Below are 22985 nucleotides of genomic sequence, written 5' to 3'. Positions count from 1 at the left end.
TCCGTCGGTAGACCAAAGCATGTCCAAGTGATAACTCAACAATTCCTGGACGTATGGTCATCAAACATGACATGAAGGTTGGGCCTGATCAGTAGATGACCCCTATTTATTTAAGGGCTCACAGTGACCTTTAATGGTAAAATAAATTTTAAAGCACGTCCTAGTGATAACTCAACAATGCCTAGAGCTATGGTCATCAAACTTGATATGGAAGTTGGGCCTGACCAGTAGATGACCCCTATTGTTTTTGGGGGTCATTGGGCCAAAGGTCAAGGTCACAGTGACCTTGAATGTTAAAAGGTTGGCAGAGTGATAACTGGACAATGCCTGCACCCATGGCCCTCATACTTGACTTTCAGGTTGGGCCTGACCAGTAGATGACCCCTATTGTTTTGGGGGGTCATCGGGCCAAAGTTCAAGGTCACAGTGATCTTGAATGGTAAAAGGTTGTTCGTGTGATAACTCAACAATGCCTGCACCCATGGCCCTCAAACTTGACTTGGAAGTTGGGCCTGACAAGTAGATGACCCGTTTTGTTTTTGGGGGTCATTGGGCCAAAGGTCAAGGTCACAATGACCTTAAATGATAAAAGGTTGTCACATTGAGAACTGGACAATGCCTGCACCCATGTCCCTCAAACTTGACTTGGAGGTTGGGCCTGACAACTTGACAATGCCTGCACCCATGTCCCTCAAACTTAACTTGGAGGTTGGGCCTGACCAGTAGATGACCCCTATTGTTTTTGGGCGTCATTGGGCCAAAGGTCAAGGTCACAATGACCTTGAATGGTAAAAGGTTGTCCCAGTGATAACTCGACAATGCCTGCACCCATGGCCCTCAAACTTGACTTGGAGGTTGGGCCTGACCAGTAGATGGCCCCTATTGATTTTAGGGATCATTGGGCCAAAGATCAAGGTCACAGTGACCTTGAATGATAAAATGTCCGAGTGATAACTCAACAATGCCTGCACCCATGGCCCTCAAACTGTACTTGGAGATTGGGCCTGGCCAGTAGATGACCCCTATTGATTTAAGGGTCACAGTGACCTTGAAAGCAAACTCGACAATTCCTGGACCTATGGTCATCAAACTTTACATAAAGGTTGGGCCTGACCAGTAGATGACCTCTCTTGACTTTAGGGGTCATCGAGGCAAGGACAAGGTCACAGTAACCTTTACTGCAAAAAAGTTAAATCTTCTCCCAGTGATATCTCAAGAATGCCTGAACCTATGATCATCAAACTTGACACGGAAGTTTGGCCTGACCAGTAGATGACCCTTAATGATTTTAGGAGTCATCGGGTCAAAGGTCAAGGTCACAGTGACCTTGTACAAAAAAAACTATCCTCACACTTTGAATGGTCATAATCTTAAAACTACCTTAACGGCATCCAATGTCAGTGACAAATCAGCTGTCATTTCGGTCCATGCATACTTCATTCAATTGTGCAAATAATCCAGACAACATGGCGCTCGGGGGGGGGGGGGGGGGGGGGGGGGGGGGCATAATGTTTGACAAACATCTCTTGTTTAATCAAAGTTTGTACAAATATGGCACCAACTTTGATTATAAGATTTTATGCCTGGACCCATCCTGGTACTAAAAGTAATATTATACTCCTGTGTTCTATGTTATTTAAGGTAAAATAATGATCAATCATGAAAATTGATTATGGATGACCAAGGCGCCATCACTATTAGAAACTATCCAAGATATTCAGATGAAACTTGGCAAAAATACATTGTGCATGTGTAGCAAGTTCCATAACTGACCAAATTAGTTTTGAGCTATGCCTTTGGTCAGCTAAAGAAAAGGACGAGAGTTTGCATCTGCATTCAACAATTGATGTTTTAACATTGAGCTCATAATTTTGGCCCAATCTTAACAAAACTTGTATAAAATGTATTGTCTCGGACAATTCAACAACATAAAACGAACAAGCCTAGCAGCAAAATATACGATAGAACAGTGGTTGTGAATTGCTACTTGAATGTTAAGCTAGGTGACATGCAAAAAATTTCCATATAACTATGTAGATGTCTTTACTGTTCATCTAGCACGAGACTACTGGTATTTGTATGAGAATGATTACAAATTGTACATATGTTCCTGACTCGGCCATTTTGGACTGAAATTTAAAACTAGAACCCCGCGAGTCGGATGTGTCGCCTGACGAATTATTTACTGTCGACATTATAGCTGTTAGATTGGCATTTAATTCATTTATAGACAATGATGTTGCCATTTAACTTTCAAGTGTAGGTGGCATTTGAACCCTCAATCAGATATACCTATGGAATAAGTTTCAGGTTGAAACCTCCTATAGTTTACGAGATATGCCACGGACAAAACCTAAGCAAGAAAATTAACAAAGGGCAATAACTCTAAAAATATGGCAGCAAGAGTAACGGTTCTTGTGCACTGCACTTGCCCTCAATGAGATCTATCTAGCATTGAAGTTTCAAGTTGATACCTCTTATATTCTTCAAGATATGCCCCGGACAAAACTTTAAGCATGAAAATTAACAAAGGGCAATAACTTTAAAACTAAGAAACCAAGAGTTACTGTTATTGTACACTGCACTTGCCCTCAATGAGATCTATCTAGCTATGAAGTTTCAAGTTGATACCTCTTATATTCTTCAAGATATGCCCCGGACAAAACTTTAAGCATGAAAATTAACAAAGGGCAATAACTTTAAAACTAAGAAAGCAAGAGTTACTGTTATTGTGCCCTCAATGAGATCTATCTAGCTATGAAGTTTCAAGTTGATACCTCTTATATTCTTTAAGATATGCCCCGGACAAAACTTTAAGCATGAAAATTAACAAAGGGCAATAATTTTAAAACTAAGAAAGCAAGAGTTACTGTTATTGTGCACTGCACTTGCCCTCCATGAGATCTATCTACATATGAAGTTTCAAGTTGATAACTCTTATATTGTACATGATATGCCCCGGACAAAACTTTAAGCATGAAAAATAACAAAGGGCAATAACTCTAAAAAATATGGAAGCAAGAGCAACAGTTCTTGTGCACTGCACTAGCCCTCAATTAGATCTATGTACATATGAAGTTTCAACTTGATACCACTAATAGTTTAGGAGATATACCCCGGACAAGCGAAAATGGGACGCCGACGCTGCCACCGCCGCCGATGCTGCCGACAAAAGTAACCCCTATATGTCATCTTTTCAGGCGACATAAAAATGAGATATTTTATGCCATTTTCTGTTACCGAAATCGGTTCGGCAGTCACAACCATAAAGTCAAAATTAGTCCAGACTGGCAAATCATTGGTTTTAAGAAGCCATGGTTGTAATGATATAGCACTCCCTGAAGAAGTTCGAAAGTACATATACAAGAAGAGTTTTACCATTAAATACAATGATCAAAAGTCTATTAATAAGGTCGTTGTCAACATTCTTGGGAACACTATGTATGCAGACTAACTTGAGAATGGTTTGACCTAGAACCATGACACTTTAGTGGTTGGGTGCCCTTGACCAGTTCTTTTCTCCTTTTAATTAACAGTCTTAAGGAAACTTTGTTGCACAATAACATTAGAATGGTTTGATCTAAAACCATGAAACTTTAGTGGTTGGTTGCCCTTGACTAGTTGTTGTCCCCTATTGATTTTTAGTCAAATGTCATGGACAACAGTCTTATGAAAACTTTGTTGCACAATGACTACAATGGGTTAAACTAGGAACACATAACTGGAGTGGTAGATTGACCAGATGACCCTTACTGTTTCAAGGTCATAGGGACAAAATTGCATTTGGGGCATAATGCGTAACAAACGCCTTGTTTTCAAAAGAGGGGCATGAAAATAATAATTGATAGGTCTTTTCATACTTTTAAGTTGTCAAAAACGATGATGTAAAACATTTTTAAAAGTTAAATGTTTAGTGTTATTGCAGTAGGATTGAAACATGAGGAATATCAAATTGAACACAGTTTTAATGGATTCTATATATAGATCAGTTGTTAAAATACAGATTTTGTTCGAAGTACAGTCGGTGCAAATTTAGCATTGATTTTGCTGAATTATGACAACGGTAAAAAAATCAGATTCTAGAATGAGAAATCACAATTATTTGCTTCGACTGCCAGTTCATGAAGGTATTATCAAATCCATGCTAAGCACGATCATAGGTAGACTGTTGGACAAAACACACTGCCCTTCATCCCAAGATACATCTCAGGAGATATCAAGCTAATCCCAAAAAGCCTTTCTTTTAATTTAAGTCTGCTGTAAGACATATGTGTCACTGTAGGTTTGTTTAAGGATAAGACTTGTGTATGTACTCCCAGTGACCCCTCCAAACTGTATCGTCTTGAACTTGATCTCGTCATGTAGAGTAAAATCTGAAAATACGCAAACACAAGAACTATTAAAAGGCAATTTAATACCAGAAGCTTTGACGTTTGTTGTTTCTAAAATTTTAGAAAACATCTATGGGTAAAGCTAAGAAATGGCATCATTTTAATTAATAGAATGATAAAAAAAAAAAAGATACAAGAAAATAAAAAATATATTCCACCAGCAGTAGGATTCGTACCCGGGTACTTCATGTCAAGGATCCATATCACCACTTTTGACGTATAAAACTATCCTTGACATGGAGTACCCGGGTACGAATCCTAAAACCTTGGGTTTTAAGTAACATAGAAACAAAAATGGTGTCGTAACAAAAGTATTAGCAATTTAATGTTAATTGTTATTATTTCCATTTGTTCAAACAAACTTATGATAACTCATTGATTAGCTAAAAAAATAATTTAAACTTTCTTTTTTATAGACAGTACCTATCAGGTACTAATGTAATCATACATGCCATATTTCTGGAGACTTTTCCAGGGTATTTTCCAGGGTTTGTTCTGAATACTGGGGGATTTTTATATTTTTGTTTTGAATTTCAGGGGATTTTGAACAATTAACATACAACAATTAAAAAAAAAAAAATCCAGGGGATATTCGTCCCCAACTTGGAGACCGGAGTAAAGATAAAAATTCTGGGGGATATTTCCCTCGCACGGGTGATATGGAATGTATGGCTAATGAGAAGTTTTCAAGGTGCCGTATAAAACCAGCTATTTATATCTGTATTTGTACATAAACAATTAGTCTGGCCAGAACACAGAGTGCTGCTTTAATAACTGTTTTTAAAGGCCATACATGAATACAGTGAATATTCAAAAGTCACATTCACAATAATGATGTAAGCCTACATCGAGCACAGATGTCAGTCAGTAATAAGCATGAAAAATTTATGAAAGTGGTTGATTTTTTTCATATACAAGTTGTGGCTGTCATTATATAATGATACTATTGCATACATTGACATCATAAAATAATAATTTGTTAACTCTCACGCTCTTTGAAGAACTCCAGCAACTGATCCTTTGTCCAGTTACACGATGTTATGGAGAATATGCCATCACTGGTCATCAATTCTTTCACTGTAGCGAGGTAGTGCATGCGGGCTGAGACAGAGTCCCCGGGCATGAGGCTGATGGCGTCGTACGTGCCTTTATCTAGAACCACCTTGTATTTCCTTGTGAGACACGTGCAAGGGTTTGGTCGCTCTTCACTGATCAGGTCTCCTGTCTAGAGATGTAGTTCAATAGTTTTGAATGCCATCAAGGTGTTTGAGAAATACACTTACAAAATAAGTATCAGAAGGTGACATCGAATGATATGCATAGTTTGCTGATAATGCACCAAACAATTGTAACCACGCCCCCCCCCCCCAAGGTCTGGGGAATAGCCGGGACTTTGAATTATTTCAGTTCAGCCAACCCCGGGTAAATTCCCCGCCCTGCGGAGATGAACTGATCCCCGCCAAATGCCCCCGCACCCCAGGGACCCTAGGTAAGGCCCATTCCCGCTATATTTAGCGCAAATACAAAACCACCGCATTTACCCGGCACTGCAAAGGTAAAAACATGGCCCATTTCCCCAGCTATCCCCGGTATACCCCGTACCTGGGGGGGCCCTGGTTACAACTGACGGGTACATCTAAATAATTATGTGTGTGATCTTAAAACCATCAAAACAAAAGATATTTGTCATTATTCCACCATAAGTCCTACATTGTCATAGACAGTTGGAAGATTAAATAAAGGTGCATTAATTATTTATGGTTGCTCAAAGTTTTCAAAAAGCTGATCGCCCTACTGACAGACCTGTAACAGGTTTCATAGTACACATACTGTATTGTCACTTGAAACATGTGTACTAAGTTTATTTTGATATCTTAAATTGCTATTGAGTTTGGCAAAGTTTTTGCATGACATTTTTTTTAAATAATCAAAGGAGATAATCAACAGTCATTTGCGCAACAGTTAAGGTCAATGGTTTATACTGGTAAAGTTTTATGTGAAAATCTTGAACCTCTATTGAGTAAGGGCAATATTTCAGTTATTGCACAACTTTTTTTAATGCTCAAAGGGCATAACCCGACAGCTATCGCAGCAAAAGCTATGGGCAAAGGTACACAAACATACTGTTTCTCGTAAGGCCATACCAAGTTAGCGTCAAATTTCAATTTCAAGATCTATCTATACAGCAGGAAATAATAGTATGACATAAAATAAATCTTATTATTTAAGTATGCCATTGAAAGCAGATTTCATAAGTGATTAACATAATTAATGATTGAACATGTGAATGTGTTCAACTGTTATTTAGTTATCGTAATGTATAAAAAATTATTTAAAAATATAGATGATCAAATGTCATAACCCAATGAATATTATAGCCAGGGGTATGGACATTGCCTTACATGTATAGTTTTTTCACTTGTAACATGTGTACTAAGTAATAGTTAGATGACATAAAGTAATTCCTTAATGATTAAGAAAGGGCTGAGTGAGTGTAGCAGTCAATATTCTTTGAATATTCTTCTGTGCCCTTGACAAGTAGATGAGGTCTTTTATTTGTAAGGTCAGATAAGTCAAGGTCATGGCCACCAAATTTGAAATCCTGCAAAATTTTCAATTCAGAGTCAGCATGTTAAAGCTTCATCCGCAAAACAACGGATGTTTGACTCTTGGCCATGAAATTAGACCACAGTTGTTTTTAGGGTCAGAGGTCAAAGTCATGGAAAAACTTTATCCACTCAAGAATTTGAGAGTAATGGACACATACTGCTTAGTGTTTTACTTTGAAAAAGAATGACACAGGGGGCCTAATGTTTGTTCAAATATCTAGTATTTAACCAAAAGCAGATGAACTGAGCCCTCCTACCTCAAATTCAATATTGCCAAAGCCCTCCGAAGATGCAACTGACTTGGACAGCATGACTGCCAGCTCAGAATAATCTACCCCTGTCAACCTTGTGAAACCTCGCTTGCACTGAAATGCAAGCATAACATGTATGACTATAAGTAAATGTTATACCTTACATAAACATGTCCCTTCTTTGTGTATATAAAGTTAATCGGTCCGTATATCATTGTAATTCAATAAATGGTTGTCCATATCATATTTTTGGCCATTCTGGACCCCTCCAAAATATAATATGGACCACTGACATCATAAAACAGGTGAATGCTGCTTGCGATTTTCACAAAGGCGAAACATTTTTGCAAGGAAACATTTAAGATTTGTTCAATGAAACACATCAAAAGCACTTTGAAACTATTGAATGGTAATATAAAGTGTTTGGTATAATATAAGAAATATAACACAACATTTCGGGCCATATGGCATTATAAGGACCAGCCGGTCAGCCCCTGAATCCGCGGTCCATATGCACTCTTAGGGGACTGACTGGCCGGTCCTTATAGTGTCATTTGCTCCCCTGTGGTGAGTGATATTTCTTAACTATTACTGATACAGAAAGCATTACATTTCAAAACAACTCCTATTTATAATTCGTCAAAACACCTGATTAAATTGTAAATTCAGCCCTTCAGAGATTATGTTCAGATTAATATTTTATTAGATCCGCATATAATCAATGGCTCTAATGTTCACGCTTTACATATTGAACTAAAGAAATAATGGCACATTGATCAAAGTTGTTAAATCTAGCTACTCACAAGTGATGGTAACAAAAACAAGTTAGTCATCAAATCACAGACAAACTTTTCAATCATCTGGACTAACAGCTAACATAGCATTTAGAATGGGTCTGGGACAGTTATTATTATAATAGTATTATTATAATAATGCTATCAATACATGACTGTGTGTCAGTTAATAATGTTTTTTCCTCATCAAACTAAATATTAAAGTCTTATGCAATCCTGTAGTCTATATTTAATAAAAAAATCTGTATAAAAAAGATAACAAAAGACATGGTATACCAGTTCTATACACATCATGCCATTCCCAGACCCAAGGTCAATGATGGGGTCATCTGTGTGGACATCAGCACAGTTCTCTAGCCAATCAGCAACCTTCTCCATCGTTTCTTCACCAAACCTGCTCACGTACATGAACATATGCAAAGAGGTTATTTATTAGTGTTTTCTATAAATATTTACATGCTCCTAGTCCTTGATGTAGACGTTCATACAATATAACAAGAAAGGAATTATGACATCATTGTAAACTTCAATATTGCTCTCTGATTGGATTAGTGTGATATCATTTAACCAATGATATACAACGTTACAAAAATCAGCTTCTGTTATACAAAAATATGTTTTCGGTTCACTTCTTTAAGAAGAAATACTCAAATGCAGAAGATACTGCTTATTTATAATCTCAATGAATATTTTTTGTATACGTAAGTATAAGTATTGATCACATTTTTTCTTGCGTTTATGCTGTATGAACACAGTAGGGCAAGCGAGCAATTGACCTTAAAGTGCTAGCATGCTTCATGGAATATGCTCGCGTGCCGTACTGCATGTATAGCTGTATACTGTACTATTCATATTTTTAAACAGTCATAATCATTCTGGTGCTCAACAGAACTTTCTTAACAACCACTGACACCATATTGTGTCAAGGAATGTAACCAGGTATTTGAAATGTATATAGCAGCACTGTCTATCTATGGAGCTAGCTTTTATAACAACACAGTAGAGTGTCAGCATGCAGAGCGAGAGGTCATGGGTTCAAACCCCGACAGGTGCACATAGCAATATGTGCAGTCTGTTACATTTTGCGCCCAATGTGGGGTTACGTATACCTGGTTACAGAAAGTTTCTGTATTGCTAGAGACTCACATGTCTCTAAAAACAGAAACATACAACTCATTTGTGTCTATGATAGTACATGTAGTAATTCCAAATGTGATGTTCTCACCATATCTCACCCACATCTCCAATGTCATTGAAATTTTCCACTTCTTTTCCATATGTCGTATCCCAACTGAAATATATAACATGATTTAGTTAAAAAGCACAAAACATACAATGTAATAAAAACACTTTATGTACAAATGTATACCACCAGTACAATAAAGCTGTAGCAAGTTGACCATGAGATACATGTAAGTTTCATTCAAATTTAGTATGATGAAGATATAAACAGTACATCACTTTTGTATCAATGTAACTGCAAGCCATCATATGCCCCCCCATGTACATGGGGGGTGGTCTGTATATCCAAATGTATTGTCTTTCAATTTATTGCCAGTTAATGGACTTGTACATGTATCTATTAGTTCAACATATTTTCTTTAAAAATATTAGGGTGTGAGATATTATGGCCCTCCTAACACTGCCTTAAACCGCCAAATTGGATGCAAACATTGATCATTTCACATTACCACAGTGTACATGATAAAAGTCTTGGAGTGATTTCGCAGTTAGTCCGGCACTATTTAAATGCCTTCAAACTTACCTAACCTGAAACCCAACTATAGCTCGGCCTAAACCACAGTGGAAAGAAGGGGTCTGAAGCAAACTATTTTTATGTTTTCCTAGCCTATATGGAATATATACACTGTGTTTATAGTATGTTTTTCTATGCCTCAAGGGACAGAACTATTTTTCGTTTTGTTTCCCTTACCTATATATATAATATTTACAATGGATAGGCTAAGAAAACATAAAACTTTGCACCAGTCAATTGTAACCATGGCCCCCCAGGTCTGGAGAATAGCGGGGACTTTGACTTTTGTTCAAGACAGTCACAGGTAAAATCCTCGCCCTGCGGAAACAAACTGCTAGTAAAAACCCGGCATAATGCCCCCACAACCTGGGGACATCTTAGGTAAGGCCCATTCCAGCTATTTTTGCACAAAATCAAAACCACCCCATCCACTTGACACTGCCGGGCCACCTCGAAGGCAGAAACTCAGCCCATTTCCCACGCTATCCCCGGTATACCACCGGACCGGGGAAGGGGGGGGGCATGGTTACAATTGACTGGTGCAGTAGTTTGCTACTGTGCCCTGACCTAAATAATCATGTACATTTCCACCAAAAATGTTTAATTACAAAGGGTAAAATATCAGCTATGTACACATATAGGTTCGGATCAATCGTAAAGACTAGCCATAGTTAATATGAACCAATGTCCCTGAAACAGGACATTGGGTATAGTTCTAAGTGCGTGTATGTCATGAAGTACATCAACATGCATGGCAACTAAAATGACAGCATGTGTTGTTGTTTTAATGGTGTGGTCAAAATGATACCAACAATTCTTTTGTTCCCAGTTCCGAAGAATCGAAATCGGGCAGACTCTTGTCATCGGCTGCAGCCATAATTATCAGATAAGATGTTGATATTTACACGTGATTGTCAACAAACACATGTATGACAGGGAGGTAATTTTGACATATTGGTTTTCAGCTTCCCTCGATAGCGACACTGTGAAACGAGAACCATTCTCGATGACGTCACGATCACATGATTCTTCGCCATCTTATTTTTGGGGAGGACCAGAAAGTGAAAACTTTGATCTCAATTAATTATTTGTGAGTATACATACCATTTAAGGTTTGAAACCTTTTCATCAATGAAAACTTATATTTTACTATGTATACGGTTTGTTCAAAACGCTGAAATGAATGGTTGTCTGTGTTTTGTTATGTTTTGAAAGTGTTTTTGTCTGTTTTAAAAAACGTAGAAAATCAAGAAATGGTGACAAATCAGCTGATCTAATCATGACATGTTATTAGATCAAGTCAACTGTTTTTCTTCAAAAGGCATGTCTTGATTGGAAAAAAACAGGATGAAACAAACACTCTTCGTTAGTTTGACTTTGATCTGACATTTTTCTTCTGCCTTTTTTACCAATGTTGTTGTTTTTCTTTACGTTGTAATTTGGACTGTTTTTTAATTTATATTGTCAACATTTTGTGACAGTTACTTTTTCAGGTAATTCATGTCTTTCACTGATTCTGATTAAAATAATGACCTAACATCATTACAGACACATAAAAAAAATCATGGGCATAGGGCAAAATAGGTGTAACTCTTTATATTTTTATATTTTTATATTGAATTATGACCATTTTGTCACCCTTTTTTAATGTCCCATGTACACGTTTACAAAAATTTGTAAGTGTAGGAGCCTTACTTACAGTTTCTTAAATTAGAGTACTTTATCGTCAACGTTATTGTTTGTTTTTAAAATCAATGACAATATGAAGCTTGCGCCAAGGCGGTTATCAATAAGGCAAATCTACCATAAGTGAGAAGCAGTTCCGATTAATGTCTTTTTATCAATCGGAATTAACTACTATTCAGACTCTCATTCTCAGTAAAATGAGATATTTGTGGTATGTTTTGGTGAAAATTATACAGTTTGACAGCCAAGGATACTAGACCACACGAAGGCCATTTTTCTGCTGATTTCAATGCTGAAATCAGTTGTTGAAATTAGCACAAGCCCGAAAGCCCTGGGCTGGTAAAATGTCTTCCGGGCTTGCTAAATTCTGAATTTTATATAGCAGGGCTTGTTTAAAAATATGATTCCATGCAATAGTATAAAAATTCGGGCTTGTTCATCCAAAAGTCTAATTTCAATGACTGTGATATATAAATACTGCAAAAACGCTCGCAATAGGCATGTTTGTTTTTGTTGCCTCACACCATTAAAAATCAAGGTTAAAATTTATATATATTTAGAAACACAATCAGTCCAAGGCTGTCAACCTAGAATAAAAAATGTATATAAACAACTTCTCCTATAATTTACTGGAAGTAACAAACACAAAAAATTGTGAAAATGGAAAATATTGATCAAGGTTTCTCTATGATTAAGAAGATGCGCACAAATTGTTTAGTTGTTGAATGCAAATAAAGTTGTTCAGGTTTTTTTAACAAAGCAAGAATATTTGTGTTAAGCCATTTCAATATTGAATTGAAAGGCCGGGCCAGGAACCATACCCAAATATTTTGCATTGTAGATTTAGCCTTTAAAATCAACAATTGTCTTTGTGTTCTTCTTAAGTTAAGTTTGAAACCGTAACAACAGATCTATCTAGGCACGCAGCACAGTTTCATGTAATGATCAGCGAATTTTGATGTTTGTTATATGACAATTGTTTTGTAACGTCTCCTGTTATCTACCACATGTATGTATGAACTGCTAATTAGCAGGCAAGGCATAATAACCTCTAAGCACCAAAACTTATTTTGATTATGATAAATCATCGCGTAATATAATGCCTTAACAGTGGACATTTTTTCTTTGTTGTTTCATTGGATTAAAAACCTGTAGACTGATAGTGCAAATGAGCAGAAAAAAACAGGACTATCATTGATATCGCGCCTACTAGTTGCATCAACATTTTTCTAGTGAGTAGTCCAACAATGGTAGGTCAAGACATGAAAGCGTTAAGTAAATTGCAGTTCTTTTTATTAGCAATTTTAGGATTAGCCGGCTACTGAAAATTGAAAAAAATATGTTGTTGGTAGGTTTAGAAGATTATCATGCGAAAAATCTACTTGGAAAAATTCACCCCTTTATTGAAAAATTTATACTGCCTGTGCCTTGCAAATTGGGGAAAAAAGTGCATATTGGGAAAAATACAAAATCAGAACAAAATTTCAAATATAATGGCAAATATACATGTTTTCACCTTCTTAATATGCATACATTATGCTGTGACAGAGTTAGTCTTGTCTAGATATTGGTTATTTTTCAAGAAATTCATTGCTTTTTTATTCATGAACATAATCTGCACTTATCAAATTGGGAAAAAAATATAAATTTTTGAGAAAATGGACATTTTTTTTGCCTTTAGAAGTCAGTAAATTGCACCAAAAAAATCGCTACACCTTGTATAGTATACATATATTTCAGCAATGCAGGGGTAAAATCTCTCCACCAGGTTTGACAACCAACCGTTTTGACCCAGAACTAAATTATACTCAAATTTACATAATGTATTTACAGTGCCTGTTCTTTAATTTTAACATAATATGCACTATTTATCACCTAAACTTGTTGCCTTTAAAGTAGGGCAAGCATATTCTGCAACATTTGCTGCTCTAGTTCTACTTTCAAAAAAACTTGTCCCCTTGGATTCTTCTATTTATTATGAATTCAATTGACAGATAAGCTGAATGTAAATAACAACATTTGTGTTTGAAAATGTTTATATTTTTTTTTATAATAGAATAAAGCCTAAATAATAAATAGAAAATGTTTAACTCATAATCAACTGATTGATCAGCTTCATATGCAATGCATTTTACACTTAATGGTTCATAAGACTGTTTATGGTCACTTGATGTCTCTCAAAACAGTTTCATCACACTTGAAGCCTCGTAGAATACAACCTTACGGCTTGCATTAAATTCTACACTTTATTATAAAAAAATCCAAAGATCAAGGGTCTTTCAAGCTCCACCTTTCCACCATATGCGTTATGGTATTTAAAAATGTATTTTAGATGTCAATTATAGTTTCTGCCCTTTCAAAAGATACTTTTAATACTTATAGTATTGACAATAACTACAATTTGTACTGGTACATTCATTCATTCAGAAAATGTTAATTCAGAAAATGTTTATTTGTGTGTTCAATTAACCCCTTCAAATTAAGATAAAAAAGGATATTGTTTTGTTTAAATAATACTAATGTTTCATGATCAACGTTCGAAGGATTTTCTTTCTGCGTCAGTTTTAAGAATTTCTTACTGTGAAGTTTGGTACAGTTTACTACATAATGCAATTTGACATAATTAAACAGGGGCAAATATTCAACAATCACATGCTAGATGCATCGATGCAGCTTTGTCAAAGCCGTGAAGCACCCTTTCATTACTGTAGTTAAAAATCGTAGTTGTAATGTCACATGTTTTTATTATGAAATTGATGTAATGGAAGAACAGTTTCAATGTTATCATAAATAAAATGCTGAATTGACAAAACTGGCAGTTGAAATTTCTATCAAGAACTATGAAAATACATTTTAAAGGACAACCCATTAATGATTATTATCCCAAAATAATAGAAATTTAAAGAAGGTATCCCTAATATTGCCCCTTCTGTTCTGTATGGTAATATATTGGTTTATCGATAATACTGCACATCCATTGTTGGTAGTCGTGACTAATTGAATACAATTTCTACTAGCCTTAATTAGCGTTATTTCTCTTCCAGCAGCTGACAGTTAGAATCTGTTGACATAATCATGGCATCCAGGAAGAAGGTCTTGCTGAAGGTTATCATACTGGGAGACAGCGGGTATGTTGATGTTCTATATGCCTTATATCAGGTGTTCATGGTAGCGAAACAAAGCAGATGGTCGTCTTAATCCGATGGGTGTGATCGTGTCACTTTTATTGGGGTGTCATCAACAGACAATAAATTAGTCAGTTGAATACCTTATGTTGAATATTCCTAATTATGACTCTATTCTTTATGCAATTCTTATAGACTCGCCTATAAGACGGGCCCCCAACTTTAAGTTAAAAATCGGGACAAAATTTCCCTGTCTTATAGTCTGGAAAATACGGTATATGTAAGAAATGATGAATAAAATCTTTTCAAGTTGTCAGTGCATTTTGTAAACCTTGCAATCAGTTATAACAAGTTCATGGAAACATTAAATATTAAAAATGTTATGGCCCCCCCCCTGCTGCACCCCGTATATCTAATGGGCCACCTTTTAACCCAATAACATATTTAATATCATGTCAACAACTTGTTTACTTTGATCAATTTATGGGAAATGTTTCATTTATTCATCGGAATGAGAAAATAAAATAATTTCTGTGACCCAATATGTCAAAATATGAGGATCACCATGTGACCAGTCCTTGACCTATGGCATTCGGGCTTTCATATTGGTGGTGTGAAATATTAGTTTAATGTGTTATGGTAAAAGATGTTTGTATAACAAATCAAAAATGTATTACTATAATCCCTTCTATATTTAAGATATTATTTATTAAAAAATAACAGACATATTACATGGAGTCACGAATGAGTATATGTGTCAAATCCCAGCACCATGTATCCTGGTATACATAATGTAATAATGTTATGTAACGATTCATACAGGCACATGATCTTTGTATTTATAGAATTTTGGGATTTGATAGCTAACTTATAATGTTATAAATGTGATGTAGAAAGGTGCATGCTAAATACGCACATACCATTTACTAGAAGGTTTATTATGAAAATTAATTGTTGCAACAAGCTGCAAATTAATTATATACTAAGGTAAAATAGCAGTGGGGACCAATGGCTGACCGAGCATAGCAAAAATGAACTCCATATGTTTCTAGTTAATAAAGCATGAAATGATATACATTAAAAACAACATGTATAATACGTACCATGTGATGGTGATGTATTGTAGTTATGGTTAACTGGTCCTTTGAAAGTTTCAAAAATATATGTACATGTTATAAGTTATTAACATAATGAATTTATGAATGGATGTGATGTAAGAGTCATATGATTTTTTTATAACAAGTTGGATTTTGAAAACATACTTATCAAGTCATGAGAAAGACGACCAGTTGTCAGACACTATGCAAATTATGCATCAATTGTTTAACTTGTCTATGGTGTCTTTTAATATTGAAGCAGTTTTCAAATTTTCAAGCCCACTGCCAGTATGTAGGGTTTTAGCCAGGTAGGGTGCTGCAAAAAAGGGACCAAGTGCTAAGGGAGAAAAGGGCACAATGTGTCAGGCTATGAATATTTGGATATAATGAATTTGACAGTAAAAGTAGGGAATTATGTCTAATTGAAGTAAATATTAGGTTTCAACTGCCAAATGTGTCAAATTTATGAGTTTATAATTATATTCTATGTTTTAATCAAATAAAAGAAATATTTAAGCATTAAATTCTACTAAGGCAGGAGGGTGCACATACTGGTCTCCAGGAGGGCAGAAGAGTGCTACAAAAAAAGAACAGGGTGATGCACCCTCCCATAACCCTTTAGCTAAAACCCTACAGTATGTATTGTTTATCAGATTTACATGTACATTTCATTGTTATTGCAGTGTTGGGAAAACATCTCTAATGAACCAGTATGTGAACAAAAAGTTTAGTAACCAGTACAAAGCCACGATAGGAGCCGACTTCCTCACAAAAGAAGTGATGGTGGATGACAGATTAGTCACTATGCAGGTAATGACATGAACATTTAAAACACAGTTTATTGGAGGATACACGGCCCAATTATCGGATAAGGGGATTAAGGGGATAAGGGGATTCTGTATTATAAATGGCTAATTGCAATGCTTTGACTGCTATAACAGTGGCCAAATACTGATTGACAGATTTGAAATAATATTTATGCTAAAAATTGTTGGCGAACACAATGCCTCTTTGATGTTACAAATGGGCAGATTTTATGTGACCACTTCACCCAAGTCGCCCCCCTTGCAAGAGCCCTGAGTTATATGAGTAGTTGTAAGTCAAGTGGTAGAAACTTCAGTAGGCAGACTAATGTAAAGTGCTTACCAGACTAATTCAAAACAAGATAATTACACAGCTGAGTTTGGTTAATTTTTACTTAATACGCATTTTCTGTTATTTACCAAAATGTGAGTTATTTTCAAAGCCTAATCAATGTTGCGTTGACGTTCAAAAACTGTAACCTTGGCCATAACTCTGAGACTTTTTAATATATTCAGATGAAACCTATTACACACCTTGCCAGAGAAAATACACTTACACAACAAGGCCCATTACTCTGGCTTTAATAATGATTGAGTTCTGCCCCTTTTCAGGGATGTGATTTGTCCGCGGATTCACGGAATACCGCGGCTCTAATAGCCCCAGGGACCCCCCCCCCCCAAAAAAAAAAAATAAAAATATATATATATAAAAAAAATTTCAGCTCATTTAAAAAGTTACCAGAGTGCTTTTGGTTGTTAGAGTTGATATTCCAGTTAGCTTCAAATTTAAAGTCAGTTTTTCTTCTACGGCAGGTGGTTTTGATACCAAAAGTGCCCCCATGGCCGAAATGGTTTCAGCCCTTCGGTTGCCAGGTCAATCACATCCCTGCTTTTGACTCCTTCGCGCGTTGTGTAAAATAAAAATAAAAAACCTAATGGTACATCAGTTAAGGTTTCATATTATGATAATGAATGAGTAATGTCATGAAAAGGAAGTTAAATTGCACAATGTAAAAAAAAATAAAACAAGGCTTCATATTGATAAGATATTGATGAAATATTCATCAGCTGGTTTTGATATAATTATACTTGTGATTTAATTTGTGATAACAGATAATAGGATTTTTTTTTAAAGATCACAATCAATAATTTTCCTTATTATTTGCTTGATTTGCCCAAGAAATGTCAGTACAAATGTATTTACAACATTATCAAGTTCACGCATTCCCTTGGAAATTTGAGAGAAACATACATGTGAATAAATGCATTATATTTCTAATATTATATTATTATTCCAATGTTGGGAATCCATTTTTGTCTGGAAATGAACATGAATGGTTTAACAAAATGTGATCAATACCCCGAAGGTCAAGGTCACACCTAGAGGTTAATCATTATGGAATGCTGGATATATGCGCATACCCTGACAAAGGGTATTGGTGGTTGTGTCCAGGCTGTAGATTTGTCAGGCATGGGGCTTTTGAAATAAAGTGACCGAGATGTAAGGCACATCTAGGCAAGGTGTTGTGTGCACGACCCACCATCCTGGTCAAACTTAGGGGGTCACACTTAGGGGTCAATGAGTATGAAATTCTACATATATGCACATAGAGTATAGGTTGTTGCGTCTAGGCTGTAATTTGTTATGTAAATATGACTTTTCACATACAATGCTTTTATCCCTACCTTGAAGATCAAGGTCACCTTACTAAGAGGTTTTTCATGTCATGAGCATAAAATAATAAAAAAAAAAGAAAAAAAAAAGGTTTGTACATTTACATGCATGATAATATTCAGTTATTAATCAATTTTTTTATCAGTTTTCAATCGCCAAAGGTCGAAAGTATCATTTTGTCTGATTTCCAGCACAACAGCTATAATTGAAATTAATCTGTAGATTTTCACCTCAGCTACATTAACAAGTACATGTACCTGTATCTAAGCTCTCCATTTTCCCATATTTCAGATCTGGGACACGGCGGGTCAGGAACGTTTCCAGAGTCTGGGTGTGGCATTCTACCGTGGGGCTGATTGCTGTGTACTTGTGTTTGACGTCACTATGCCCAACACATTCAAGTCCCTTGACAGTTGGCGGGATGAGTTCTTGATACAGGCCAGTCCGAGAGACCCAGAAAACTTCCCTTTTGTTGTCATTGGAAACAAGATTGATTTGGAAAACAGGGCTGTATGTATAAACCAGTGTTTGTTGATGTCCTATTAAGTATTATATTATGAGCAATAGATGAAATCAATACTGTCAAAAATATTTTTATACTGATTGAACAAATAACCAAGACGTAATAGACAAAAAATTGGATATTTCCTCTGTATTTTATTATGTTATAAAATAATTGTCTTATTTTAGACAACAATATACAATCCAACCTGTATTAAGTGGCCACCTTTGGGAAAGGTCAAAGTGGCTGCTTAAGACAGGGGAGGGGGCAACTTGAACGCTTAATGCACATACTTTATATAGTAAAAATGTTTTGGGGGTATTTGGAGTTGTTCGATAAGGCAGGTGGCCATTTAAAACAGGTGACCATTCAACCAGGTTTGACTGTACGCATGTAGACTGTAGGTAAAAAACTGAGAACTTAAGAGTGACTTTCTGGAATGGTTATTTAACTGGAGCTCCATCTTGCTACTGCACCAATATTGTCCATATATGCTAATGCCAGCTCAAGCAAAATTCTTTTCTTATTTAAACACTTAGTTAAAATTGTTCACTCTACAATCTGATTTAAATAAGGTATCTGCAAAGCGAGCTCAAGTTAAAATTGTTCACTCTACAATCTGATTTATTTAAGGTATCTGCAAAGCGAGCTCAAGGATGGTGCCATTCGAAGGGAGACATTCCCTATTTCGAGACGAGTGCCAAGGAAGCCATCAATGTAGAACAGGCCTTCCAAACTGTTGCCAAGAATGCACTGTCCCAGGAAACGGAGGTGGAACACTACGAATTCCCCGACCAGATCCGACTTAATAACGACCAGAATAAGCAGAGCCAAGGAGGGTGTGGCTGCTGATTTGCCAATGACTACTTGTTGTTGTTGTTGATTTTAAATAGTGATCATGCTTTCGTGAGGCACCACAACCAAAGTTCTGTGAGCGACATCTGTCCATAAATTAAATAAAGGAATTACTTATAATATTTCTGAAGAGATATAGAGTTATTGTGAAAATGTGAAAAAATGAAATGTAGAATATTCCACGCTACTCGTGAAGTATTCTGTTGAGGTTGCCGTGAAAAACTTGTGACATTCATAATTATTGACATTGCTGCTTTGAACATTCACAGAGTATATACATGTATTTAAATTTAAAATTATTGAAATATTACTTTGTCATATCATGAAAAAATTCTAGTACCAAAATGATATAATTGAAGCAAATAATGTTCCCTCCGATTGAAATCTGTACTCTGTAAATATGGAATGTGCAATCATGTATTTGTAATTTTATGCTTTTAAATCAGGGTCTCTTAGGGCTATTCGATTTAAACATACAACCCAGCCCATCCCAAAGAATAAATATAAAGGGGAGGTTTGCTACAACAATTTTAAAAAGAATCTAAATGCAACAGTCCAATTCCAAGGATTGGTTTTATGTTAAAATGGAATAGCCCTCAGTTATTCGTACGATTTCTATTGCTTTAAATAAATTAAGGAGTAATTTCAAAAAGTTTGACCAAAATCATTTATAAATACAGATATGTTGTGTGTGTTTTTCAAATCTATGACACTGCCCATGCATATAGGGGATTTCTGTACATACATGTACATGCATATTTAAAGTGATGCATATTTTAATGTTAACACATCTTAGTTTGAACAAATACTCAGTAAACCCATAAAACACTTAGAAGAGCCTCCTGTATCAACATAATGGTCTAATTGACCATTATACAGCTCAACTCCCAGCCCTCAAATGCTTGAAAAATATATGTTACTTAAGCTATCCTTTGTGTGAGAAATATTCTAAAAAAGACAGTGATATTTTTTATTATTTGGATATGGCTTTTGATCGAATACTAGCATCTTGGATTTTTTTTCGATTTTTTTTTGTAGTTTGTAAATTAATAAGTTTATACGGCCTTAGACATCTAAATGTGTAAATGAAGTCATTGTTGAGAGATAATTGGTGACTATCGGTGTTCATTTCTCTTTTTCTTTTAAGTAGTAGAAATTTAAATTGTCATTAGTTATATGGCTAGGGGTCACTTCTTGATTACAAAATGAGTAGTTGGATAGAAGTCTAGGTCTTTAATGCGAGGCTTGTCAGTTATATGGCATAATCATTAAATGTTATAATACATATTACCATGTTTTTGATAAACAAAATAGATTATTATGTATATAGAGCAACACTGTGAACACGTTATCTCCCATTTTCATGTCATATATTGAGAACACAGAAAATCATGTGCATGTTCTAGCATACATGTTCATTGATAGTGGGAAAAGCTGGTCAGCTTTCACATTTGTACAATCATACATAAAAGGAGTTAGTTTATTCAATCATTTTACTTTAAATGTTTTAGTAAGTGTTTTTTGTTAATTTTTCTTAAGAGTATTCCGACTCTTCCTGGTGTTCACAGTGATTTTGATGAAGTTTTAATCATATGACGCAAAAAACTACCGTTCAGAAATGGTTGAGTGATTGTATAAATGAGGTTTGTTTATATTGGCACATTGTTAAATGACCATGATTATTTCATATGTAAAATATAAAGGTACGAAATACATGTACGATTTTGTTTTAATTTCTCGTCAGTGTTTTGCCCAGAAAATCGAGGTATTATTGAGACTGTGGTGTTTGTGGTGGCGTAGAATTTGTGGCCATCATGTGTACTGAAATAATGATTTATAGTCACAATGTTACACACAGAACTATAGTTCACTATTGGACCAACGTGTCAGGCATATAATTGTCATTATGTGATTTCGTACTCTCGTCTCAAAGATAAAGGAAAAAAAATAGCAGTTTTGTTGGTCAATGAAGTCCAATCGAGTTTCTTTGCAATATTGTGTGTGTGCTATTGTTACAGATGGGTTTATATTCGGATTTCATAGAATTATAAAACACCACTGGAAGATATGTTGAGCAAAGCATTCATACTCTGAGCTCCAAAGCCGAGGTCACCACTTACCGTGTAACTGATATGTGCAGTCCAAATTTATAACTAGGATTGTAGTTTCAATAAAAAATTACATGACCATATTCCATTTAAGATGCACTCTTACTCCCAATCTCATTAAAATCAGATCCTCAATACACGCTTCATTACGTAATGAAATGAAGTAAACGTCACGATATGATTTTAATGAGATGCACTCTTACTCCCAAATAAGATTAACCAAAAAAACACACAATTGTTCTAAAATTTAAAGGATGAAAAGATGTAAATAATGGTTCTTATAAAGGATAACGAGTTTAATTTGAAAGAGAGGTGCAGAAACCATGGTATTTCTACCTTATGAGACTATAGTATATCACAGTAAATGTTTTAGCACTCACAAATCAATTGCTTTTTTTTCTTTTCCAGCTAGTAAATACACGGTTACAATATTGTTATCAGTAATTAATATTTTCCATAAATGCATTATGTAGTAAGTAGCAAAAGGTGTATCGCTCGAATATTAAGTTTGTTATACATATGCATGTAGCTGTGTGGAGTTAGCTAAACATACGACATTTGACAATGGACATTCAAAAATGAAAGTTGTGCTGGCAAGACATTGGACACTGGACATTCAAAAATGAATGTCATCCGGGCAAGACATTGGACATTGGGCTTTCAAAAATGAATGTCATGCCAGCACGACATGGGGCATTGGACATTCAAAAGTGAAAGTCGTGCTGGCACAACATTGGACATGATATTAAAAAAGAGTCGGTCATTTTGTGAACAGGTCGAAGTAAACCTCAGAGAATAAATTGTTGTCCAGCGCACGACTTTCATTTTTGAATGACCAACGTGTCTTACACGACATTCGTTTTTAAGTACATGTACCAAGCAATGTTGTGCACTTACAACGGAATGATGTGCACCTGATATTCTTCACAGCGTTACGGTGCTTAAAATCTATACATAAAGTGTACGTAGAGATTCTTGTTTTCAAGTAATGTAAAAGACATGATAGCATGGACTTTTTTCTTTATTGGCTCAGTGACTTAACATATTGAGTAAATTTATGCTGCATAAAAAGTTTTCCGATTGCATTCAAAATATTGGTGGCCATATTGGATTTTGTCACCTCAAAGTTTGTCAGCACGAAATCATCAAAACTATCGGAGGGATTTAAATGAAAAAAATCGCAGTGGTGGTTAAACTAAAACTTCTAGCCCCGCACTAAAATTATGGCAAATCGGTTACTGCTTGCGGGAAACTTGGATCGCTAGCCTCGCCTGAACCTACAGTAGGTAGGTTTTTAACCCTTGTTGGTAAAACCTTAAGAATACAGCAGATT

General features: G+C 35.6%; 2 protein-coding genes across 3 annotated transcripts; one reads left to right on the top strand and one right to left on the bottom strand.

Moving 5' to 3' along the window:
- Positions 1 to 3949: 3949 nt before the first annotated feature.
- On the bottom strand, positions 3950 to 10765 carry LOC128218123 (EEF1A lysine methyltransferase 2-like). The gene is made up of 6 exons (XM_052925674.1): positions 10614 to 10765; positions 9271 to 9336; positions 8322 to 8439; positions 7258 to 7365; positions 5382 to 5616; positions 3950 to 4373 (listed from the first exon to the last, which is right to left on the bottom strand). The coding sequence occupies exons 1-6, from the start codon at positions 10676 to 10678 to the stop codon at positions 4249 to 4251; spliced, it is 717 nt and encodes a 238-aa protein (XP_052781634.1). The 5' UTR covers positions 10679 to 10765; the 3' UTR covers positions 3950 to 4248.
- Positions 10766 to 10813: 48 nt separating this feature from the next.
- LOC128218143 (ras-related protein Rab-7a) lies at positions 10814 to 21259 on the top strand. 2 transcript variants are annotated; one of them, XM_052925700.1, is made up of 5 exons: positions 10814 to 10891; positions 14532 to 14615; positions 16393 to 16519; positions 18479 to 18697; positions 19323 to 21259. In XM_052925700.1, the coding sequence occupies exons 2-5, from the start codon at positions 14563 to 14565 to the stop codon at positions 19539 to 19541; spliced, it is 618 nt and encodes a 205-aa protein (XP_052781660.1). In that variant the 5' UTR covers positions 10814 to 10891; positions 14532 to 14562; the 3' UTR covers positions 19542 to 21259. The 2 variants fall into 2 exon arrangements, with proteins under 2 accessions (XP_052781660.1, XP_052781661.1); XM_052925701.1 differs by having other exon boundaries at positions 10823 to 10891; positions 14535 to 14615.
- The last annotated feature ends 1726 nt before the right edge of the window (positions 21260 to 22985 follow it).

This window comes from Mya arenaria, chromosome 14 (assembly GCF_026914265.1).
Source record: "Mya arenaria isolate MELC-2E11 chromosome 14, ASM2691426v1".
NCBI classification, from domain to species: domain Eukaryota; kingdom Metazoa; phylum Mollusca; class Bivalvia; order Myida; family Myidae; genus Mya; species Mya arenaria.
Note: the sequence above shows the minus strand (reverse complement) of the source record. Positions and strands in the feature narration are given on the sequence as shown.

Coding starts and splice junctions, on each gene's coding strand:
- LOC128218123 (XM_052925674.1), bottom strand. CDS start 10,678: ATGGCTGCAGCCGATGACAAGAGTCTGCCCGATTTCGATTCTTCGGAA. Junction 9,337..10,613: donor GAACTGGGAACAAAAGAATT/GTTGGTATCATT, acceptor TATATATTTCAG/TTGGGATACGACATATGGAA. Junction 4,374..5,381: donor GCTGGAGTTCTTCAAAGAGC/GTGAGAGTTAAC, acceptor GCGTATTTTCAG/ATTTTACTCTACATGACGAG.
- LOC128218143 (XM_052925700.1), top strand. CDS start 14,563: ATGGCATCCAGGAAGAAGGTCTTGCTGAAGGTTATCATACTGGGAGAC. Junction 16,520..18,478: donor ACAGATTAGTCACTATGCAG/GTAATGACATGA, acceptor CCCATATTTCAG/ATCTGGGACACGGCGGGTCA. Junction 18,698..19,322: donor TTGATTTGGAAAACAGGGCT/GTATGTATAAAC, acceptor GATTTATTTAAG/GTATCTGCAAAGCGAGCTCA.